This window comes from Eretmochelys imbricata, chromosome 14 (assembly GCF_965152235.1).
Source record: "Eretmochelys imbricata isolate rEreImb1 chromosome 14, rEreImb1.hap1, whole genome shotgun sequence".
Classification (NCBI taxonomy): Eukaryota; Metazoa; Chordata; order Testudines; family Cheloniidae; genus Eretmochelys; species Eretmochelys imbricata.
Window position 1 is genome coordinate 4,150,889 of NC_135585.1, and position 22,603 is coordinate 4,173,491.

The 22,603-nt window shown below is 44.9% G+C and overlaps 1 protein-coding gene across 3 annotated transcripts in view; it reads left to right on the forward strand.

The window, feature by feature from the left end:
• SLC39A11 (solute carrier family 39 member 11) overlaps window positions 1-22,603 on the forward strand; it is a 265,886-nt gene that overhangs the window by 64,260 nt on the left and 179,023 nt on the right. For all 3 annotated transcript variants that reach the window (XM_077833155.1, XM_077833157.1, XM_077833156.1), the window contains exon 5: window positions 20,554-20,698. In XM_077833155.1, the coding sequence (XP_077689281.1) occupies window positions 20,554-20,698 (145 nt within the window). The remainder of the gene's footprint in view (window positions 1-20,553; window positions 20,699-22,603) is intronic.

Consider the following 22,603-nt stretch of genomic DNA (forward strand, 5'->3'; position numbering starts at 1 on the left):
AACACAAACTCTAATGTCTAACTACTTTCCAAATGTGCTATCAGCTGCATGATGACCTATCACATTGCCTCATGCTGCATAGTCATGACCATCCTTGGCATAGAAATCACCTAAGATGATCAGCTTATCATTCCATAGGACTGACCTGATGGTGCTGTCAAGGGTTTGATAGAAGTCGTCCTTACCCTCGCCTGGATGGATGTGCATTGGTGACAGAAGCCTAACAGCCTTTAGCAAGGCTGGTGAAGAGGAGCATAAGTCTGTCATCAACACGCTTCGGCAATGACTCAAGTTTTCAGGCAATCAAAGAGCGGATGGCAAATCTTACACCAGAGCATCTATGCATCCTATGAAGTGGGCTGTAACCCACGAAAGCTTATGCTCTAATAAATTTGTTAGTCTCTAAGGTGCCACAAATACCCCTGTTCTTTTTCCGGATACAGACTAACACGGCTGCTACTCTGAAACCAGAGCATTTGTGTTCAGCCTCAGATTTGCCAATCCAATAAAAGGCGTAAGCAGCATCCGCTTCTTCTAGCTGCGACTTGCCAGCGAATCTTGTGTGTCTGACTGCAGCAATACCTGTATTATGCTGGGCCAACCCTCTGAGTATGGCGGTTCTACGCTCGGGTCAGTCGCCTCTGTCGAGGAGTCTGCAGGCATTCCAAGTGGCAAAATTTACTTGGGCCTTCCTTGTGTTTAGACCTCCGAAAAGCGGAATGACCAGTCAGGTGTGGCATTCGGACAGGTTCGAGTGGAGCAAGCAGTTTTTAGAGATCTTTCCATCCCCTTCCCCATCTGAGGAGAGCAGCACTGTCCCAGTCTAGGGCTACTCTGACACATTGGAAGGATCCGAATGTGGCATCTGGTCTAGTCTACGATGTAACAACCATCGCTCCCAGGCCACCTGTCTTTAGGATTGTGACTAAGGACTTCTCGCAGTTTCTCTGCCTGTCCCCATCACCGTACCCCCATCGTAACAGGACTTGCTGCTTTAGCGCTGTAGTGTAAATGCTTGCTATGGCAACAAAAGGAGTTTTTTCATTGCTGTAAGTAATCCACTTCTACAAGCAGCAGCTAGGTCGACGGAAGAATTCTTCCAACAGCCTCGTCATGTCTACACTGGGGCTTAGGTTGGCATAGCTACTGCGCTCAGGGGTATGAATTTTTCACACTCCTGAGTCCTGTAGTGATGTTGACCTCATATTCAAGTGTAGACCAGGCTTAGGTTCTGTCACTTCCAGATAAGTGTCTTCCTCATTTCTCAACTTTATTCTAGAAACATAGGAATTGCCAGGCAGGATCAGACCAGCAGTCCATCTAGGCCAGTGTCCTGTCTCTGTCAATGACCAGCACAAGATGCTTCAGAGGAAGGTTGAAGAAACCTGGCTTTAGGCAGTAATGGGGAAAATCTGCCCGCAAAGAAAAGTTCTTTCCTGACCCCCATTAGTTAAAGGTTGGTTCATGCCCTGAAGCAAGAGGGTTTACATCCATTCCACAACTCCTGGTGGTTTTATTTTTCCCCATGTTGAACCATGAGCAAGAAGCTTTCAAATTTCAATATCCTCCGTGTTCAAGGATGGAGCATGCGTGTCCAGCAGACGAATATGCTTTTACTTTACACAGTTGAGGTGGAAAGGTATCTGTGTGTGTGTGTGTCATATACGATCAAAAATCAGTGATGGAAGCTCCAATATAGAACAGGGCATTCCTTACTCACTGTGAGGAGCCAACAGGGTTCAGTTACCAAGTTGCGGGAAGGACTGGCTGCTGTGACTTAGATTGCTTCGTACAGACAGAATGTGTTGCCTGGTAAGTGAAATCAGGTGTCAAAAGTAGCATTAGCAGAAAGTCACTGCTGCATAACTGCTCTCCTCTTCATCGATCACCCCTTGGAGATACTTCTTGAGGCAATAAGGCTCATTATGTGTATGAGCACAATTTTAAACCAAAATAGTTTGTCTGACCATTTAAGGAACATGCTCAAGAGAACTGCCACTGCATGCATCCCAGGTTTACAGGAGCCGACAATCCATTTCCGTTGAGGTTTGGATGAATCTGGGACGTGAGCAGTCTCCACTTGAAGGAGATAAAGCACAAATGTGGAAATAGAAAGGGGGATGGGAACTAGTGCTGTTTTTTATTCTTCGTGGTATATAAAGAAGGTCTGAAAGGTTGGTTTGTGTGTTGGTTTTTCTCCTGCTTGTGGGTTTTTTGTTTAATTTGGAAGCATCATGAATGTCAAAGGCAATCTCCCTTGGTTTAGCCGGGGGACTGTCTGGATGTGGATCGTGAACCTTTGTTCGAAGGGCTGTCTCATCGGAACTTTAACAGAAGAGCTTTTCTCCCAGCTGTTCTGCTGTTTGAATTAGAGGTGTTATGAGCTGAGACTAAGATGCTTTATAAATAAACAAACATTGTGTTAAATAGCCCACAACAAAACCCCACAGAATTTGAAACGGTCTATGTGAAAATCACGTCCTCCCTTGATCAGGTTTCACTTGTGCGGTTTGGCTGCTGTCACCTTGCTAGTCCTGCTGCCAGCCATAGCATCCCAGGAAAAAGCTGCCCCCACCCTCCAAAAAACAAACCAGCCAACTCACAAGAGGAGAAAGGGGATCCCCAGTTGCACCCTTTCAGTGGTAGGACAGGGAGAAACCAACCTCTGAGGCCTTTATACATAAAAAAAAACCAACAAAAACTCAAGCATTCCTCCTACCTCCGCTGGTCTACTTTAGGTACCGTGGCCAGCCAGTAGCATCGACCACATCCTTCAGGGGATCCAGATCTGATCTTGCATCAAAGTGAAGTGCCTGGGCAGTTTTAGGACCAAGGATTGTTGATTTGGCTGTGTGGCATGTTGTCACAGCTGATGAGATCGGCTGGGATTCTGTGGAGGGGGAGGTGGATCTAGCAGATTTCTCTTCAGCGCCATAGGTTCTAGATCTACCGCTTAGGCTGTATCCATGCTGAGCTTTTTCTTTGACGCTTCTCAGCATTGCTCTAGCAGGGCAGATCCGGGGATGGGAACAAGGACTGGAGCTTTAGCATGGGCAAGGCCCCAGGGTTTTTCCCTTCTAACCCGTCCTGGAGCACTATAAACCCAGGGCTTGTCCCCACTGCGAAATTGTCAACGAAACGTTTGTCTTTCACGGGTACTTAAAAAAGCCCCCCCGCGAAAGACACAATTTTTACCAACACAAGCGGCAGGAGCGCTCTCCTGCCGACAAAGCAAAAGCCGCTCGCAGGGCTGGAAGTATTTTGTTGGCAAAAGTGCTGACAAAATACCGAAAAAGAGCGTAGACAAACGCTGACTTGTAGACAAAAGCTGCGTGGTGTAGACAAGCCCTTATGCTATACACTTAAACGTGGGTGTAACGACGTTGCTGAGAGATGTGACAAGTCCACGCCCTGAGCGATGCAGTTGTACCGACCCCGGGGCAGACCGCACTGTGTCAGCCAGGAGAGCGTCTCCTGTCGACTTAGCTACCCTCTCTTGTGGCGGTGGATTAACTATGCCGACGGGAGAGCATTACAGCGGGACGCCTGCACCGGTGTAACTGTGCTGTTGCAGCTTTTTAAGTGTAGACCCTGCCCTAAGTGTAAGTCCAAGGCGTCCTGCTAAAGTAGGGCAACGTAGGGGAAGATGTGCACGTGCACATCATCGATGTACAGTTCATGAAGTAAACCACAGCACCAAACTGCCTTTACCTTCAGCACTCTTACCTGTCTCTCTTGCTTGCCTGTTTCTGTCCTCTTGTCCCCCAATGTTAACTCTGATCTGTACCCAGAAAACAGTGAAGTTAATTCTTGGTACTGATTTTCACCTGCATTTTAATTTTTGTAATAAACACTGATACATTCCTAGGGAATTGGAAACAAAATGGAAAATGAAGGACCTTGTTCATGGTACAGGCCGTAGAACTTCTCCAAGATGATTCCCATTCGAACCACAGCATCTCTTTTAGAAAATCATGTAGTCCTGATCTCAAAATTCCCAGTGACGGAGAATCCATTACTGATTGTTCCAGTCATTAATTATACTCACTGCTAAAATGGTTCCAGTGGGTAATTACTCACTGTTAACTTGATCTGCCAGGATAGATCTGAAAAGGGGGTGTTGTGGTGTTTCGTTTTTTTAAAACGCTTCCTGAGGTGAAATGTTCATTCTGAGAGCCTGGCACAGAGCTCTTAAGCGCAGATCTCACTGGTTCTATGGACTTACTGGGATCATAGGTTGGATCCCTTTCCCCCCCCCAAGTATTCTTAAAATTCCGGCATGAGATGATCAGTTTCTTGGTTCTCTGAAGGAAAATCTTCAGATGACAAAAAGAAGGATTCGGGCAAAATTTCTTCTTGGGCTTTCAGCACAAAAGCCACAAAGCACAGAGCAGAACCTCTCAGAGAGCAGCTGCTTCTAGTGTATTCAGAAGTAAAAAGAGGGGATCATTTGGCCAGATTTAGCAGAGAGTTTAACAGCCAGGATACAGGCAGAAAGCCCACTGGGATTGCGTATAGCCAACTCAATACAGCCCCCCGGCAGTTTTTTCTTTGAGCGTCTGCAGTAGGTTAAACTTCAACTCAACTTTCCTTAGGAACAGGTTTCAGAGTAGCAGCCGTGTTAGTCTGTATTCGCAAAAAGAAAAGGAGTACTTGTGGCACCTTAGAGACTAACCAATTTATTTGAGCAGAAGCTTTCGTGAGCTACAGCTCACTTCATCATTAGGAACAGGAGATCATGAGGCAGGAGCCAGCCTGATCTTTCTCCAGCTGAGGCTACCTCAAGATATTGCTCAGGGGAGCAAAACAAAAAAGAGAGGGAAGGTCAAATCCAACCTCTGCGCCAAAGTCAGAGTTTTAAAAACTTGTGGCACTTCAGATGCTTAATGCGAACTGGGCAGGCAGAGTTAATGGGGCATGCACAATGCTAATTCACAACTGAGCAAGGACCCGATCATCAGCTGGAATCAATCAGCATAGCTGCGAGAACTTCAGTTCACGCTAGCTGAGGGCCTGGTCCCAGAAGTTCCAGTTCTGTGAGACAGGATCTTTGAGTCGGCTTTAATTCTGTCCCCTGGACAAACCTGACAGAGGCATAATGTAATCAGCAGCATGCATCTGCAAATGCTTCAAGGCTTCATTGCACTCCTTCGCGTGTGCTCAGAATAAAAGCAAGGCATGCTAATCGATAGACACAGTCAAGATGGTTCTCTGCGATGCATCGCCAGCCATGCTAGTCCATGCAAAGACGTGAATTAACTTACGAATGGCATTTGCCCTTGTTTTGTCAGGAATTAGACAAAGATGCAGAAGCAATTTTTAGCACATCAGATATTTTAGCACTGATCGGATATGGATTTAGCGGAGGGAGAGGAGGATTTGAAATCAATTATGCAATTTCCCACTTTCCATTCTTACAGAGCAAAATCTAGCAACAAGATTTCTCCCCTCCCCATTTACATTGATGACATACCAGCTCATTATGGGGAATTTATTCTCATGGGAGACTGGAAGCAGGGAGGGGAAAGGGGATTTTGTATTTTAACCCTTGCTGATAAATACCCCATATGTTGCCCAATATCTGTAGCTTCAGCCTTATATATTCTGGGTGTGTAAACTGCATACAGCTGCTCAGATCACTTCTTTGAGGTTCAGGGACACTTTCAGATTCCCTTGCAATGCCAAGAGAATCTGAGTTCCATCTTGTCAGAGTAAATTTGGGGTTACATTAATACTAATGAGGATGCAAGGATGCAGTGCTATCTCCTCAGCTCCCTGCCACACATTCAAGCGTTGGCTGCCAGCAGCCTAAACCCAATGTACTCTGTCAACATCTCTGCCAAGCGCAGTAGGGAGTGAGTTTGAGAATCTCATGGAAAAGGCGTTGCAGGAGTTAAAACAGGTGCTCCGGACCCATCTCCTCCCCTTCCCGCTTCAAAACATGCAGAAGGGAAGAAGTCACTTTGAACCATCCCTGGCGATCTACCTCCTCTGCCCTTCCGCGAGGGTGGGTCTGCATTAAGGGGTGAACAAGATCATTCAGTTTGAACTTTACGCAAATCGACTCTTCTGGCATTCCTTAGTGAGATTCCCAGACGTGCCTTTGCATGCCAGCAGGAGCAGGTAACTTCGTCTCTTAGAGGGCTATTTCCCCCTCCCGAACATTAATGACAATAATTTAGAGAGTCACTTGCAAAGCCCAAAAACCCCTCATTTCAAAAAAGAATGACAAGAAACCATTGTGATGTAAATACCAGAGCAAGGAGACAATGAGCCTTCCAGACTGATGTGATAACAGTGTTTGCTAGCATACAACCATATTCTTTGTAATTACCCCCATAATTCCCTCCCCACGCTCTCCGAACGGGTTTCAGTGAATTGTAGAGCATATTAAAATGCTCCAATTAATCATACAGCATGGAAAAGGTCATTTAATTTTGCTTTTAAACAAGCGAGTGCATTAACACAACAACTCTCCTTCCCCCCCCCCCCCCCCAAAGGAGCAGACAGTGATGAAACGAGTGCAGGTCTTGTGGAAGGTAAATTAAGTTCTGAGCATTGAAATAATAAAAAGGGGTGTCACCAAGAGTGATGGATTGGTAGGGGCCGCAGAGTAATCTAATTTTTAACATAAAGACTCGGCAAGCCTGCCTGATGTGATGGCTTTATGTAGGGCCAGTTTAGATTTGTTCCCTAGGGACAAAACCTGTCAGAGGAGAGAGACCTTTTCTTCTCAGGGAAAGTAAACTTATCAAAAGTTATCCTCAGGCAGAGACGATACAGAACAAAGGAACAAGCTGGCAGACATCTCAGGGTGCCAGGAATCTATTGCTTTAAGAGAGCAAGCATGGTCCAGTGGTCAGAGCAGTAGCCTAGATCTTGGGAAATATGGGCAAGTCACTTAAGATAGATGAGGGTGCTGATAGGGGAAATGCAAAGGGATGTAAAAGATACAAGCTAGATTTAGGAGTCTCCCAACAAGGAAGGTGGCTTTAAAAGCAGAAATGGGAGGTGGTGGTGGGGATTAAAAATACAATTGTAGGGTGAATTTAGTGCTGGTAAAGGCACTGGAGGAAATATTCTGTCATGCAATGCACTATTAGACTGTGGATCTCATTGCCACAGGATGTTAAGGCCAAGAGTTTAGCAAGTTTCAGAAAAGAACTGGATATTTTTATCGGCAGGTCAAGATCAGAATTAGAATCATTAATGCCAACAAAACCTGGGTGGGATATTAAACTTTCAGGGTTTAAGCCAGTCTTTGTCTGTTAGAGATCAGGATGAGCCCTAATGTAGGGTGCAGTTTATCCCCCATCTGCCATCTGTAGGAATCTTATACCTTCCTGTGAAGCCACTGTCAGAGACAGGATCCTGGGCTGGATGGATCTTGGCACTGATTCAGTCTGGCAGTTCTTGTATTCCTGTTTCACATGGGCCAACTAACATCCTGGAAGAAATCTACTGAAGAACAGTGTATTAAAAGCAGCCACATGTCCTTGGGCCAGTGGCTTTTTGTATTTCCTTTGCTATTATTTCAGTTATGTACCTGTTCTGAGTAAGAATGTTTTCCCTTGCAGTCTAGCTCTTCCCTCTGCATGCTAACGCCGTGAAGTCCTACTCCTGTATGACTTCACGCTCCATAGCCATAGTAATGAATGTGATGTCACACGTGGACATCACCGAGGAAGTATGGGAAGGGGAGGAGCAAAGAACTTTGTTAAAGACCGTCTTTAAGAGTCGGAAAGGGCCTCAGGAATCACATTGGAAAGGTATACCAGACACCGCTCTTTACGCACTTTTAAAAGTTTCCTCCAGATCCTTTTTTAAAATGGATGAGAATTTCCTGGCTTTACAGTGTGCGCTTTGCTGAGCTACGCACAGCCCCCTGCAGTCCTTCCCTCCTTGCTGGTAAATCAGTACCAGCCATTCCCTGCCCGATTCATATTCGAGCAGAAAGCATTGTTTGCTGTGAGCACGTCAGGAAAGTCAACAGTTGCCACTGGAATCTGGTTTTAATGGTGCCAAAGGAACAGATGCTGCTGTTCACAAGCGTTCAGACGCGGGCAGTTTGACCTGGTTTCTTTCGTAGCAGAGCGAGCAGAGTTTTCCTTTGGAAGTGTAATCACAGAACGTGGAGAGACCTTCTCAAGCTGGAATCTGAGGCGCGATTGAAAAAAGTAGCGACTTCTGTTGTCACTGCCATTCAGACAGGTCTATTTCTTCCCCTGCCCATCTCTTCTTAGATGCAATTAATGAAAATTAAGCACCAGATCAATTCTCTATTCGTATGGTCAAGAACGCTAGAAGGTGACAACTGTAAGACTGTAAATAAGCCCTTGGCTGTACAGTGGAGAAGGGCTGAAGTGTGAAGAAGATCCTATCCCATCCTATCTGAATGACCAGAAAGAGGTGTATGAAATTCTTAAAGGGATTCTGCTCTTGAAGTGTGGCACATGAGATTCAAATACCAACAATTCACAGGCAGAAACTTGACAGTAGTAGAGTAGCAGCCGTGTTCGTCTGGATCCGCAAAAAGAAAAGGAGGACTTGTGGCACCTTAGAGACTAACCAATTTATTTGAGCATAAGCTTTCGTGAGCTACAGCTCACTTCATCGATGCATCCGATGAAGTGAGCTGTAGCTCACGAAAGCTGTAGCTTTTCTTTTTGACAGTAGTAGGCATTGCATCAGACTGCATAATTTTATCGCACTACTGATGCTTTAGGGGATCTATGTATAACTTATGAATTCTAGTTAATGTTATGAAGCTGTGATAAAATTGTGTCGTGGAATGGATGCCGCAAAGTGGGTGTGGAGTCGGCCATCTGCTGTCAGGGCTCTAGCCTGGGGTTCTCAAACTGGGGATCGTGAGAGTATTATGTGGAGGGTCGCGAGCTGTCAGCCTCCACCCCCAAACCCAGCTTTGCTGCCAGCATTTATAATCGTGTTAAATATAAAAAAGTGTGTTTAATTTATAAGGAGGGGGTCAGACTCAGAGGCTTGCCTGTGTGTAAGGGGTCACCAATATAAAAGTTTGAGAACCACTGCCTAGCAGTTACAGTGGTGGGTAGTTAGGCCTTTAATGGTTTCCCATTCAGCTGGAAGCACCTTGGAACAATGAGTTGGCTGAAGCCTGGGGTAACCAATTTGACCACATTTCTCTGCAGGAGGCTGGGGGGAGTGGAAAGTCCCCAGCAGAAGACTGAAGAAGTCAGAGGATGTTGGTGGGACATAGAAACTTGAGGGACTCATGGGAACGGATAAAGCTTGGGCAGGAGAGGGGTGCATGCTGTCATAGCAAGGGAGTCCCAGTTAACCACAGGGCAGTTTTAAGCAGCAGCCCTGTACTAAATCAGTATAGCTGTTGCCAGAGCGGTACTTTGGTTGCAGGGTCAGAGATTTTTACTGGTATTCACCTAGGGTGGGAAAATGCCAGGGGGAAAGAAGCCAAGTAGTGTCCATTTACTGATGCTGGGTGGAGGAGCGAGGGGGAATCCCCTTTGGAAAGGTGATCTTGCTGCCTTTTCCACGACCTGCCCCTAACATCCTCTTCCGTAGCAGGACCACTTGGGCTGTCTTTTTAAAAAGACCTAAGTAGGTTGAAAAGCGAAGGGGATTTTTGACCAAAGGCCGGGGAAGCATCTGAAATGACTTGAATCAGGAGTCATTCAGCCAAGCCGAGCTGCTGTCTGTATGTAGATTTCAGAGTAACAGCCGTGTTAGTCTGTATTTGCAAAAAGAAAAGGAGTACTTGTGGCACCTTAGAGACTAACCAATTTATTTGAGCATAAGCTTTCGTGAGCTATAGCTCACTTCATCGGATGCATACTGTGGAAAGTACAGAAGACGTTTTTATACACACAAACCATGAAAAAATGGGTGATTATCACTACAAAAGGTTTTCTCTCCCCCCACCCCACTCTCCTGCTGGTAATAGCTTATGTAAAGTGATCACTCTCCTTACAATGTGTATGATAATCAAGGTGGGCCATTTTCAGCACTCTGATCCCACTGAGAGTTACCAAAAGAAACTACAGCATTTGCTCAAGAAACTCCTTGAAAAAGCACAAGATCAAATCCCCACAGACACACCCCTGGAACCCAGACCTGGGATATTCTATCTACTACCCAAGATCCATAAACCTGGAAATCCTGGGCGCCCCATCATCTCAGGCATTGGTACCCTGACAGCAGGGTTGTCTGGCTATGTAGACTCCCTCCTCAGGCCCTACGCTACCAGCACTCCCAGCTACCTTCGAGACACCACTGACTTCCTGAGGAAACTACAATCCATCGGTGATCTTCCTGATAACACCATCGTGGCCACTATGGATGTAGAAGCCCTCTACACCAACATTCCACACAAAGATGGACTACAAGTCGTCAAGAACACTATCCCTGATAATGTCACGGCTAAGCTGGTGGCTGGACTTTGTCCTTACCCATAACTGTTTTACATTTGGGGACAATGTATACCTTCAAATCAGCAACACTGCTGTGGGTACCCGCATGGCCCCACAGTATGCCAACATTTTATGGCTGACTTAGAACAACGCTTCCTCAGCTCTCATCCCCTAACGCCCCTACTCTACTTGCGCTATATTGATGACATCTTCATCATCTGGACCCATGGAAAAGAAGCCCTTGAGGAATTCCACCATGATTTCAACAATTTCCATCCCACCATCAACCATGGTCACATAAACACCACCCTATACCGGAAACCTACTGATGGCTATTCCTACCTACATGCCTCCAGCTTTCACGCTGACCACACCACACGATCCATCGTCTACAGCCAAGCTCCGCGATACAACCGCATTTGCTCCAACCCCTCAGACAGAGACAAACACCTACAAGATCTCTATCAAGCATTCTTACAACTACAATACCCACCTGCAGAAGTGAAGAAACAGATTGATAGAGCCAGAAGAGTTCCCAGAAATCACCTACTACAGGACAGGCCTAACAAAGAAAATAACAGAACGCCACTAGCCGTCACCTTCAGCCCCCAACTAAAACCCCTCCAACGCATTATCAAGGATCTACAACCTATCCTGAAGAATGACCCAACACACTCACAAATCTTGGGAGACAGGCCAGTCCTTGCCTACAGACAGCCCCCCAACCTGAAGCGAATACTCACCGGCAACCACATACCACACAACAGAACCACTAACCCAGGAACCTGTCCTTGCAACAAAGCCCGTTGCCAACTGTACCCACATATCTATTCAGGGGACACCATCATAGGGCCTAATCACATCAGCCACACTATCAGAGGCTCGTTCACCTGCACATCTACCAATGTGATATATGCCATCATGTGCCAGCAATGCCCCTCTGCCATGTACATTGGTCAAACCGGACAGTCTCTACGTAAAAGAATAAATGGACACAAATCAGATGTCAAGAATTATAACATTCATAAACCAGTCGGAGAACACTTCAATCTCTCTGGTCATGCAATTACAGACATGAAAGTTGCAATATTACAACAGAAAAACTTCAAATCCAGACTCCAGCGAGAGACTGCTGAATTGGAATTCATTTGCAAATTGGATACAATTAACTTAGGCTTGAATAGAGCCTGGGAGTGGCTAAGTCATTATGCAAGGTAACCTATTTCCCCTTGTTCCCCTCCCCCCCCTTCCTCAGATGTTCTTGTTAAACCCTGGATTTGTGCTGGAAATGGCCCACCTTGATTATCATACACATTGTAAGAAGAGTGATCACTTTACATAAGCTATTACCAGCAGGAGAGTGGGGTGGGGGGAAGAAAATCTTTTGTAGTGATAATCACCCATTTTTTCATGGTTTGTGTGTATAAAAACGTCTTCTGTACTTTCCACAGTATGCATCCGATGAAGTGAGCTGTAGCTCATGAAAGCTCATGCTCCAATAAATTGGTTAGTCTCTAAGGTGCCACAAGTCCTCCTTTTCTTTTTGTCTGTATGTAAGAGCACCGAGATGGAGAGTGCCTGTGACAGGAGTAGCTGCCTAACGTCACTTGGCTTTTCTTAGCATTTGTGATGGTTTGTTACGCATCGTAGGATCTCGTGCTCTTCATTTGAACTGTATACAGGGGTGGGGTGGGGGAAAGGCAGGGGCTGAGGAGTAGCTGTTCTCAAAATCAGCCGGCTTTAGAAGCATAATCTAGCAGGGAAGTGTAAAAGCTTGGCGTTAAGGAATGAGAACAAAGAATTAGAGGAAGCTTTCCTTCCTCTCCGCTCCACTGAAGATGGTAGGAGCTGGTGGCTGTCAGCAGGGAAGCCTTTTCGCTTGACAATTCTTGAAAAATACTCTCTGGAAGGCAAGAATGCAAAAGCTCAATATATAATCCCTAGTTCTTGTCTAGCACTTCTCTTTGTAGGTCTCAGTGTGCTTTACAAAGCAGGCAGGTGTCATTAGATTTGTTTTACCTAGAGGGAAACTGAGGCACGGGCAGGGGAAATGAGATGACTTGCCAAAGGTCACCCAGCAGGCCAGTGGCAGAGCTGGGGAAAAGACCTGTTTCTTGAGACCCAGCCCAGTGCTCTAAACACTAGATACTTTGGGTCAAACTTTCAAAATGATTTAGCCTCCTAAGTCTCGTTGAAAGTCAGTCGGGTGGAGGAAGGCTTTCTCACAGTGAGAAACCAGGGAGGAAAAGTTCTTGGGAACCACTAAACCTGAAATGGCAGATCCACACAGGCCTCCCGTGGGGCGGCAGCATGGTCTGATGGACAGGGTACTGCACTGGGGCTTGGAGACCTTCTGTTCCCAGCTCTGCCATGACTTGCTGCGTGACTCTTCTCTGGGCATCTCTTTCCTGTCACACCCTTTGTTTATCATCTCAAAGCTCGTTAGGGGTCGGGAGTGTGTGTGTGTAAATATCACAACACAAGATCTAAGCCTTTTTATTCTTTTAAGGTGGGGGGGGGAAAAAAAGAGCCTCGATCCTAGGAGATGCTAAAGCAAGTTGAACACCAGTTGCTTTCAGTGAGAGTATTCAGGATTAAACTCTGATGATCTAAACCAGGGGTTCTCCCAAGAAATATTTTGGTGGCCTCAGAGTGTGGCCACTAACTCTTGCTGGTGGCCGCTCTGACCATTTTCCCTAAAATATTTAATTAACTTTAGGAAAAACAAATAAATATGCACACATACATGTCCAAATCATTGTAATTTATTTATGTAGAAGTTTTTTTGCAGACAAAATAATCTACAGTTGTCTCTATTCTTTACTGGACCTAAACCGAATAGAAACACAAATGAGGTGCTTTGCATGTTCTGCCTACTTGGTTGTGTTTTTTTTTTTTTAAGACTTTTTCTAGCTAGTAAGTCTGCTCCTGTGAAAAGTGATATTTGTACATTTGTTAATATCACTTTTCCCAGCAGACTTACTCAGCTCGGGCAAGCTGGGGGACAAATTAAGCCCTGGATGTGGCGGGGTGGGGGGGGAATGCAGTGGCGCTTTGGGGTCTGGATGGAGGAGGCAGCCGGAGTCAGAGAGATGGTGGGGGGTGAGTCTGGGGCCAGACCCTGGGGTCCTGCTGCATGGCTGGAGGCTGGCGGAGGCAGTGGGGGCCAGGGATGACACGTGTGTGTGTGGGGGGGGGGGTGAGCCCGGGGCCAGAGCATGAAGCCCTGTGGCTGGGGGCAGGAGCCTACTGCCACAAGGCCAGAGCCTGCTGCCCACCACCCCAGGGAAGGTGGAGAACTCCCACTGATCACCTGCTCCTCCAGAAGGGGGTAGGGATCAGCCCCTGCTGGTGGGCCTGGGGGAGGGCCCTCTGCTTTGCGCCCCCTCTCCATCACCACCCAGGAGGCTATGGCCGCACAGAAAGCTCCTGGTGGCCACGTTTGAGAAACGCTGATCTAAACTTCCAGTCAAGAGACCGAACTGGTGTCTCCCAAGGTAGACTGCAAGAGATTACGAGCCCCTTCCCTGACACCCCCAGCCGTACACAGTTGAACAGCAAACCATCTATTTTCCAAAGTTCTCTGGTATTGGAGTTTGTCTACATAAGAGAAACTCCATCGGGACTGATCCCAGGTCTGTCAAACATGATCTCAAGAGCAGGCTTTGTCATGGTAGACAATATGAATATGAATACTGATAGATTTTCCAGGGGAGGTAGAAGCCAATCATGTGTGAGTCCTGCACGACCCGGGTTGTTTCTAGGATAGATGTTGAAATTTTCCGACCGTTTAGAATAATTGTAGATTTGCTCTAGGAGGGTATATGGTGTTGCAGTTTCTTGGTAATAAAAAGGGCAGAGGCTGGTTTTGCCCGGCCACTGTGTCTGTGTTGGAGAGACTGCACGGTAAATAACACGACTGGCGCAATGTTGAGTTCTCTGGCTTGCTTTATACTGGAGGATCTAATGGCCCTTCTGTCCTTGATATCTAAAATGAAACAATTTTACTGGGACCTCATTCACCAGAATAATTTTTTCCAGCTGTAGAGATCTTCCTGTCCACATCTCTCATTCACCAGGCGTTGTGAAATGCACTAGCCCCAGTGTTTTTTCAGTTAACTATGATTAGCAACATGAGCTAATTAACATGGGCTAACTTTTCCTTTTCCCTTCCTAATGCTTTTGGAACCCACTGACATGTTCCAATTAAGGGGCCCAGGCGGGGAGCAGATTGGAGTGACTCAGAGCACTCGCAGTTGGAATAAATCCAGCGCTTTGCGGAATGTCACTAATATTGTTCAAATTGATGAAGTTGCGTGTGTGTGTGGGGGGGTGTAAGGTCAGTATGCGTCTGTTGACAATAAGCATCTGAAATGGCAGTATATCTCCCGGTTGTGTCTATTTAGGCATGAGCGGCACAGGAAAGCTTTAGAGACGCTCAGCATGGGTAGCAGAAGAAATAACTAGGGGTGGCTTTTTATCATTGCCAACTTTCAGGCAAATGCATCTCAGAAGTAGATTGCTTGCTTGATTATATAGATCTGTAATGCTAGCAGCCTGGTGGTTGCTTACGCTGATCCTTTCCTTTTCATTGCAATCTTTAATTTATGGACTGCTCTATGTTCTGGTCATGCTCTTTGCTTTTAATTTTGTTACCCTTTTGTGCTGACAGGACAGAGATGAGAGCCAGTTGTCTTCCTGGTGCCAGCAAATCAGTTGATGATAAACTGTGCAAAGCTGCTGCTTGCTTGTCTGATTTGTTCTGTAGCTTCAGGCTTACTAGGTGCTCTGCTAGATGCAGAAGGACAGATTATGGCTTTGGCGAGTGTACGGCCTCCATGAAGACATGACGTAAGTGAGAGCAGTGACTAACGTAAGCAGGGTGAGAGTAGGACAAAATTATATGAATAGGTTCATGCAATCATTTAGACTGGTTGCATATGCTTAATAGTTGAAGCTTTATTAATATCACCTGAATCGTCCTCATTAATTCGCACCAGATTAGATCACTTCTTGTAGGCCATGCTGCAAAAGTGACCTTTTAGGATCAGAGGCTGACCCTGGTAGGGTTTTAGGAAAAGTGTTCCCTCCTTGGGAAAGTGGAAGCATGGGACTAAGCACACAGGTGGCAGGGGAGCGGCTATGGAGGGGCTGACAGAGAAAGGAGAGACAGAGGGACAGTTCTTTTTAAGTTGCGGATGGGATTTTCCCTCAGTCTTTCAGTCACTTGAACGTCCTTCCCTCCTGCAAAAATCCACGTTCTTCTGACCGGTACCTTTGCTGAAAAAAGGTGGCAGCTGCTAAACCTTTCTCCCACTTCTGTGTATCTCATCTGAGCCCTCGTTGAGCTCCTCTGCAGCAGAACAGTTCTCCCTTCTTTTCCCCCCTCAAAGTTAATTTTAATTGTTGGTGAGAGCTGCAGGATCCACCGAGAGCCTTTCTTTCTCCCTTCTCTTCAGGGGTCAGTATTTTTATGTCTGCATCTGTAACTTTCACTCCATGCATCTGAAGAAGTGAGATTTTTACTCACGAAAGCTTATGCTCAAATAAATCTGTTAGTCTTTAAGGTGCTACTGGACTCCTTGTTCTTTCTCCATAGACGCCACCCAGCATAGATAGCAGCAGGGCAAGTTAGCCCTTTCTCAGCCAACGCCATATCTGGAGAAAGAAAGCATCTTTCTCGCCACACCTGATCAGTCCTTAGCCTCACTCTGCATCTGCCGACAAAGGTTTTGATGGTGGGCTTGTTGTGGATGGGTGTCTGCATCACTGGGAATGGATTGAAGTCATCAACTCCTTTCACACCCAGTTGCCTCTTGGGCACAGTTGGCCTTGGTTCTCTTTCCTTCCCAATGTTGGTGTTTGGTTTTTGCAGGCAGTATACAAAGGGTTTAGCAGCATGTTGTTTATTTGCCCCCAGTTTACCGAGTGGGAGGGGGGAAGTTATTTCAAGTATATGATCCACATCACCCTGGATGAGTGACCCGTCCTCTTCGTTATTTACCACTCCCCCAAGTTTTGTGTCATCAGCCAGCTTTGTCAGTGATGTTTGTTTTCTTCCAGTCATTGATAAAAATGTTAAATAGCACAGGGCCAAAAACCGATCCCTGTGGGGTCCCACTGGAAACACACCCCATTCGCAGTTATATTTTAAGACCCATCAGTCAGTTTTTAATCCATTTAAGGTGTACCAGGTTAATTTTATATTCTAGTTTTTTAATAACAATGTCGTGTGGTATTAAGTCGAACACCTTACAGAAATCTAAATCTGTTATATTAACACTATTACCATTATCAACCAAACTTGTAATCTCATGAAAAAAATATCCAGTTAGTTTGAGAGGATCTATTGCCCATAAATCCATGCTGATTGGCATTAAGTACATTGTCCTCCTTTAATTCTTCATTAATCGAGTCCTGAATCAGCCACTCCATTATCTTGCCAGTGATCAGTATCAGGTTGACAGGCCTACAATTATCTGGGTCATCGAACAGGGGCTCCTGCAGATCCCCAATTCACGCAGGTAGATGGAGAAGTCAGAACTCTGAGTGCTTTCAACTCCCACTCCAAGTCTTTACTGCTGTTAGAAATGGCCTAAAAAGTGATGATGCACTAAATAAAGCACAGATTTTCCTCCATCCTCCTGAGTTTTTTTTTTTAAACCTCTCATTAGTTTTACTCGGTTATCTCATTATGTCTGTGTGAGATGTTTTAGTTGGGGATTGGTACTGCTTTGAGCAGGGGGTTGGACTAGATGACCTCCTGAGGTCCCTTCCAACCCTGATATTCTATGATTCTGCAGTAACAGGTCTGGCCAAGGTCAGCTTTCACAGAATGTGAGTGTTTCCTGTTTTGTGTTTGAGTGTGTTGCACAATCACACAGACTTTTCTGGGAAGAAATCTCTTTGCTTTTGAGGTCAAACACAGATGAGGTTTGTAAGGCTCTGCCACCCCCATAATAAACACTAAAGGGTAGGGAAGGGAACAAATGCTTTTAGGTTAACACATGCTCTGCAGTTTGCATTGAAACAGGTTTCTGCTTCACCTTTCTCTTGTTTTGCCAGGGTGATTTGGGCCCTGGTCATGGAATCTGATCCCAGTGCTCATGCAGACCCAATCACAGACAACTGGTGTATTCATTGGTTCTTGCTAAATTCATGCTTCCTTTAAAAAATTAGATTTATCCTTGACCCTCTTCTTATCCTATGTCTAGTTATTGAGAATTAAGTTGCATGAAAAATGTTTAAACCCATGAGGTTATGGAAAATATTGTGAAATAAGAAAATTAACTGCATTGTTCCAAACGTCCTGCATTGTTGATTTTTGTTCCTTTGAATGTTAGGAATTCTGCTGTCTCCGATTTAGAAGACAGCAATGTCTTACTCTCCTGAACAGTTCATCAGCATTTGCTAATCTGGCACTGCAGGGTGTTGCGTCCGATTGATTCAATTTATGGATCTTTGTCCTTTTTAGTCCATATCAGATTGTGGCACTTACTTGAAGTCCCCCTCTGTGCACACCTTTCCAGTATTTCATGGAAAATGTTTACACTTCCCCATGTTTTTTTTCATCCACTCATCACATATTCTGTAGGACACCTGATCCTACCCCAGTCCATCTTAGACGGACCCCCGCGGAAAATCTGGGAAATGCTGAGAGGAAGAAAAGATTTGTAACGTTTTGCTAAGGAAAAGTCCTTTCTAAAAGAAGAGTGCCTCATCAGGGTATCTTCTAATTGCCGGGTTAATGGAATTGAAAGCACCCTGATTAAATTGCAGTAGAACGATGATAGCAAATATGTGATTAGCATTAATAACATCAGTCGGAATATAATATGCAAACGAGGGGATAATAGTTTAATTATTCATCTTCAACCTTTATTTTTTTTAAAGTCACTTTACTCATCAAGTTTCTCATTGCCAGCTCTGGTGGTTTAGTGTATGCTAGTTTATATTGCTGCTCTCTGAATTGAAGAACCAAAGCCAGGTTGCCACTGTCCTGTCTCAGGTAGAACGAACATCCTGATGTCCCATGCTTTGAACAGCGATCCCTTTCTTGACGCTTTACGTTCTTCCAGCCTTTGCTTTGCGAGTACCTTGCCATCCGTTTTGTCTCTAGGGTTAAACCCTTTAATGAATCCAGGACCTGAAAACTGCAAGAAAAGAAGTTGCAATTTCTAGGGAAACGAGTAGCACCGAAAGGAGCTGAAATTTACAATGTGTGTTAATCTCTGTTCCAAGGGGAGACATACTGAAATCTAACACATTCTCCAATCTTTCCTCCCCTCTCCTCTGTAGGCTTTCTGTGACCTTTTCTAAGCTGGAAATGTTGTCACTAAATTCTGTAGCAAGCAGAAAGTTGGATTTAAACAGCATATATATGGTGGAGGAGTTGTGCCAATGAGACCTACTGAAATTCAGTTCTTTACTGCCACATACAGTCTTCTAGTTGAGCGTATGGAGGTCAGCAGTGACATCTGGTGGCCTGTCGGGTTAACCTCAGCTGTGAATTTGCTATCTGTCTCTTGGTGTGTCTTTTGAATCACAATTTTGCCGTCTCACAGGGACGTGTTTCCCCGGCCTATGGTATTGCAAGTTCCTACAGTCTATGGGAGAGTCCATTTGGACTTACTGCAAATCTAACACTGACCTGGAAACGTGATATTGTGTCTGACTGGTTCAATGAATTGCCTTCTTGGACAATGTCTTTGTGTAGGAGCCCCTTTCCTGGACCAGGACTCCATTGTGTTTGTACAGCACCTACCACATTTATTTTGTTTTTATATGGGCACATTGTCTCCGTCCCCCATCTATGTATAGTTTAAAAACCAGAAAGCTGTATCCTCAAAATATTCTCAATACTGTTAAAGGTGTGATCGTACTCTGGAAACGATCCAATCAAATTACATCGTATGGTCCTTATTTATTCTTTCCCTCAATTCCAAGGAAATATGCTCAGTTCTGAGTTCGTTTTTTTCCCTCTCCCTAATTGCCAGTGCTGCAAACTCAGGCCTCAATTGAGAAAAGCCTCCTTTTTCAGAAATGCACTTAAATACATGCTTAAGTTCCATTGCAGTTAATGGGCATAAACAGATGCTTACAGCTCAGCATGTGTTTTTTGTGCTCTCCTGAATGGGGCCCTAGATCTGAGGCCCCAATCCTTCAAAACATGAACCTCAAAGTGCTCACAGGCTTTGCTGAATCAGGGTCTGAAAGTCCAGCTTGAATGTTTTCTGCCTGTATCCCTGATGTGCAGTGCAAGGTCCCTGTGCAATTTTGACTGTGCATGAGCCAGAATACAATGCAGCTCGCTCCTCTGTAGTTATATTGGCTCAGCAGTGCTGACAGCAGCATACATTTTGTCAGCAGAGTAAGGTACTGTGTGGTTAGAGGTTTTTCTCACTGTAACTACACTTGAATTATGTTGATACATTTTTTTCTTTAAAAAAAAGTGGCATTTGGAGTTTGTTTTGAAACCAAAAATTTTGTACGCAATTTAAAAACACCAAACTGTCTTTAATGAGAAGCCGGTGTATATTCACGAGTATATGGGCATGAAATTAACATCTTTGTTTTTAAAATCCCGTTCCCTGCTTCTTTTTCACTGCCAGATCCATCCCTGTATATTGAGTGCAGCCAATGCAGAAACTTCTGCAGACTGCATTAGGTTTGCAGATGAAGGATGGAGTCGAAATTCCAGTTCTTGCAAACCCACAAAAAGTCTTTAAACTGCCGCTTTGTGGAATCTGCTTTATGAAACCTGACAGTTTGTGAAACCTGCCTGGTTTAGTTTTTAACTACATAAAGTTTTTAACTCAGGCCCGGTTTGTGGAAAGACATGCTGAAAGTCATCAGGCTTCCCAGCGAGCTTGGTTCTGTCGTCTTGGTTTGTAGCAAAACCCTGCAAAGCTTGATGGCTTCCCTTTGAGTTGGTTTGAATTCAAAACTCTGGGAGGTGTGAACCAAGCCCAAAAGAAACTTTTGCATGAAACCCTGAGAATCAAACACACTGAGCAGTGCCCAGATCTGCCTTTAAAACCTCTGCAGATTCCAAAGTTGTCTTTGAGCATTGGGTAGGGGGGGAATGTAGAGAGAGGAAGACTCACTCGCACACAGAAACAACGTTAAATTTCCCTCTAATCCATTTCAGGGCATCAGTGAACCTCCCCATGCCGCCTTGTCTAGGAGCTACGATCCGAGAGTGGTGAAAGAGAAGTATGACCCCGAGCCGACTTATCACCAGGACTACGGGAATGAGCTCTCCATCCGGATAGGTAGAACTGGGCTTCATTCAGGCAAGCATCCTGTCATATACCAACAGCAGAGTTAGAAGAACTGGATTAAATTGGCTCATAGACCATAATACTATATGCTCAAAATTTAATCAACTTCGGTACACATACACACTTTCTCCCTCTCTCTTTCTTGGTGCAGGCTGGCGTCTGGCCCAAGAATCATTGCTTCTGTTTCTCCTTCAGTTCTCAAAACCACTTGCATGAATTATTAATAATTAGACATCTAATTTGACAGTGAAATGAAATTCACTTACCTTGAGATAACAGTTTTTCAGCTGAGAAGGAGTGAGTGGCTGGGTCACTTTTGCCTCCCAATGCTGGATTGTATGCACCTGTGACCCTGGTGATGGCTTGCTGTAATTATGGGCCATGACTGATGGTCACTTTGTGGCTCCTTATTTTGGAGGATAATAGAACTGGTAGCTGTTAGAATGTGGAATAAAAATGTCCTGTCTTGGGGAATATTTGTTTCCTTTTAACAGTTTTTAAAAAAACAGTGGGAACTTCTGATCTAATTTTGTAATCTGAAAGCATGTTAAAGCTTCCCACTTTTAGGTGCGTGTGTTCAGTGCTTGTACGGCCCTGTGACGAAGATCAAGTGTTGCACCCATACCATAGCTGATGTGTCTTCTACGGGCGTCTAGATCCTTCCCTTGTGGGAAGACGAACTTGCTCTAATAGGATTTTCCTTCTCTAGCTATGTGAGTCTGCACCAGGCAGAAAAATGTAGTTTGGTAAATGGCTAGTGAAAAATAGCCTTACTGCTCTGGTATTTTTCTTGAGTATCTGGAACACTAGACGCTACCCCGATTTCTCCCCTCCACGTATGGAGATGGGAGCACATCAAATAAAGAAGTGAGCCTTTCTGCGAAGAATTGCCTTAGCTTCTTGGGCGGGGTTTTATTCTTTATTATATAGTTGCATTCTTTATGAAAACCTGTTTTGAACCAGAGTGCTTTTAACTTTTTAAAATTTTAGACAGGGGTTTTGAAAGGAGCCTAAGGGGGTTAGCTGTCCAGTTACCAGGGGATTTAGATGCATCATGTCTTTAAGCTCCTTTAACAAGTCCAGACTGAAACCCCAGCTGATAATTCTATTATTTTGGAGCATTTTGCATGCTGGCAATTGTATGTCCTAAATGTAATGTAATTTCACTCTTAAAATAATCGTGCATTTTTCTGTAGGTTCAGAGCTACTCTGTTTTGGGCATGCATCTGCTCTGGGTTGTAAATGAAAACTGTGGAAGTCGTTTTGAGAACAGAAGCTTTCCATTATGTACTGTTGGTTTGCTCTCTCTGGGGAAATTTTTTAAAAAATGACAACGAATCAATACCCTTTTATTCTCTTCAGTGATATTTTTCTTAGTTTTTTGCTTGTTGGGATGAACTTGCTATTTTCACAAGACACAGCGTGATTGCCAAGAAGACCGATGGCAAATAGAGACAGACGGTAACTTGTTAATTAGCAGCTTTCACTAGGCCCATCAAGAATTTACCAGCTGTGTTCTCGTGAAAATTCTCAGGGCATGTAATGGGTATTTTATTAATCTAAATAGTAGTACTTGCTAATGTAAATTTTGACATTAGTCACTGTGGAATTATTAATTTAACTTTAACTTTAAAAATCCCAAAAAGTAAGCTTAAAAAAATCCAGCACCTCTGCCAGGGCTTTGGAGGGGAGCCCAGAGCTGGAGCGCGGAGCAGCTCCGGAGCAATGGAGCTGCAGGTTTTTGCCTGGAGCAGGAGCGGAGCCGGAGCGCAGCTCCAAATTTGGCCCTGCCTCTTGCATTGTTCTGCAGTTGAGTGACTTAAAAGGCGTAAGGTGGTAGTGATGAGTGGAGAGGAGAGACTGATATTGACTTGATGGAAGAGGCATGAAAGTGCAAGGGTCTCCAATCCTATATAA